Below are 1986 nucleotides of genomic sequence, written 5' to 3'. Positions count from 1 at the left end.
CTCCTGACCTCTCAATGCTTTGTGGAGCTTTTTGTCTGCAAGGCGGTGGTGCCTGATGTACCTTGAGGATTCTGTTCAAGAGGAGAACTACTAAAATGTCTAAGCTGCTTTAAGATTGATTTCATCACTCTTTGACAGCTGGCTCCATTTTTGACATTTTTTAGTTCCAAAGCTGACTCAGACTGTTGAACTGCTACCTCTGGTCATGATCCAATCCAAGGCCCTGTTCACACGATGCAGATTTTGTGTGAAACCACAGGTTCTTTTCTGCAGTTCGGCCGATCGTGTACACGACACCAACTGTGTTTCTCTCTGAACCTGGAGATTTCTGAATCCTGGTCTCAGAGTGGAGATTTTGAGAAGCACCCAGCAGCTGTGAAAGCACATTTATGTTCAAATCACCGGCACACAGCAAAAGTTTCTTTTAAACTAACAACAATTACAACAAATTACAGACATCTGGGGTTTTTTGTGTTACTCACCCTTTGCAGCTTGTAAAAGCAAAACACTAAGAGCATCCTAGAGAACAGTTAAACACTTTACTACGTCTTATTTGGCAACCTTGCCTGATACATTACTGCAGTGGTTCCATGTAACTGGGTGATTTTTTTGTATATTCACCTCAGTAAACGTGAGCATTTGCAGAGACTGGTCTTGTGTAAACAGGGCCTAAAATTCTTCCATTTATGTTTCAAACATAGTGAGAGTTTGTTAGATCAGAGAAATCAGCAAACTAATTTTTCTGATCCAATGATCAGAGAAACCTCTAAAACATGCAGGAGATCGGCCTTCAAAGGGACGCTCACCTCAGGAGGGGCAGAGCCTGTTAGCAACAATGGGTTATAAAACTCACTGCTCTGTTAAGAGATTAAAAAAATCTGCTTTCTGCTTTTCTGCATTTGTCTTTGAAAGCTGTCACCATTTTCATCATCTTTAAGTTTCCAAATATGACTCAGATAATGAAGAGTTYTTTCATCTCTCTGGCCATTCTGTTTCTTTGGCGAGTGGAGGCAGGAGCAGAAGCAGCAGATATCTGCCACTGTATGATGCCTGCCTTCCAGGCTCTCTGCAACCCAGATTTTGGTAAGTTTAGTCAACATTTTTAATGGGGATGTTCTGATTGTGTGCTAAATCTCCCTGTAAATGTGAGGCTTATGTTTTTTTTGTAGTAATCAGGGCATATGTCACTGGAAAGGCAGAGGTTGACAGTGGAGCAATGAAAAGTATCAGATATTACACTCATACCATCGAGGTATGGAATAAAATAATCAAATTCTGTCCTCATATGAGCTTTTTTTAGTATGTGTTTGTCTTTTGATTCAGGTGTTCAAACAGCCTATTGAGGAAATTGTTGCTGTTTACTCTTCCTTGGAGTGTTTAGCCACTTTGCAGTCTGATTGGGCAGAGTATCTCATCACAGGTAAACAATTTATGGTAATGTATAATTTACTCCATATTTGTCACTTTTTCATTCCTGCTTCTGTGTTCTGTCACTGTAGGTAGTATGGAAGCTGATGCGATGGTGCACATCACAAGGTGTAACTTCATAAAGCTGTGGGATAAGTTGAGTGCCGCTGAGCTGGACCTGCTTCAGAACTTTCAGGACAGGTGTAGATGAACATTGAAGATCTATATTGTTTCTGAAATGGTCTCAAATAAAAATAAAACCAAAAGGTTATTTGACTTTTTTTTCTTTAACAATAAAACTATTGTGTATTTTAAGGGAATATGATATATTGCAGGTTTGGTTTTAAAGGGGCAATACTGTATCATGTAAAATCTATTTTTTTTTAGTTTTATGCCATGTTATATTGTTATACTCACATAAAAAGCATACCCAAAGCCTTGCTCTGACTCATTCATGCATATTTGAGAAATCCTGCAGTGTTTTTAGGAAGCCATGCTGAGGAGCAAAACAACAGGTGGGGACCAGAAACGCCTTTTGGGACCAGAAACGCCCCTGGGATGTGTCTTTAAGCCAAACTT

The 1986-nt window shown here is 39.6% G+C and overlaps 1 protein-coding gene across 1 annotated transcript; it reads left to right on the top strand.

Annotated features, from left to right (window-relative positions):
* Positions 1 to 1043: 1043 nt before the first annotated feature.
* On the top strand, positions 1044 to 1678 carry LOC106531617 (metalloproteinase inhibitor 2; the record flags this gene model as incomplete). The annotated part of the gene is given in 4 exon segments (XM_014027523.1): positions 1044 to 1083; positions 1170 to 1252; positions 1324 to 1420; positions 1500 to 1678. Coding segments are annotated over 4 exon segments (339 nt in total), but the record flags the coding sequence as incomplete, so codon positions are not given.
* Between the last annotated feature and the right edge of the window lie 308 nt (positions 1679 to 1986).

This window comes from Austrofundulus limnaeus, unplaced genomic scaffold (genome assembly GCF_001266775.1).
Source record: "Austrofundulus limnaeus strain Quisiro unplaced genomic scaffold, Austrofundulus_limnaeus-1.0 Scaffold658, whole genome shotgun sequence".
NCBI classification, from domain to species: Eukaryota; Metazoa; Chordata; class Actinopteri; order Cyprinodontiformes; family Rivulidae; genus Austrofundulus; species Austrofundulus limnaeus.
The sequence above is the reverse complement of the archived record's forward strand: the minus strand, read 5'-3'. Positions and strand labels throughout refer to the sequence as shown.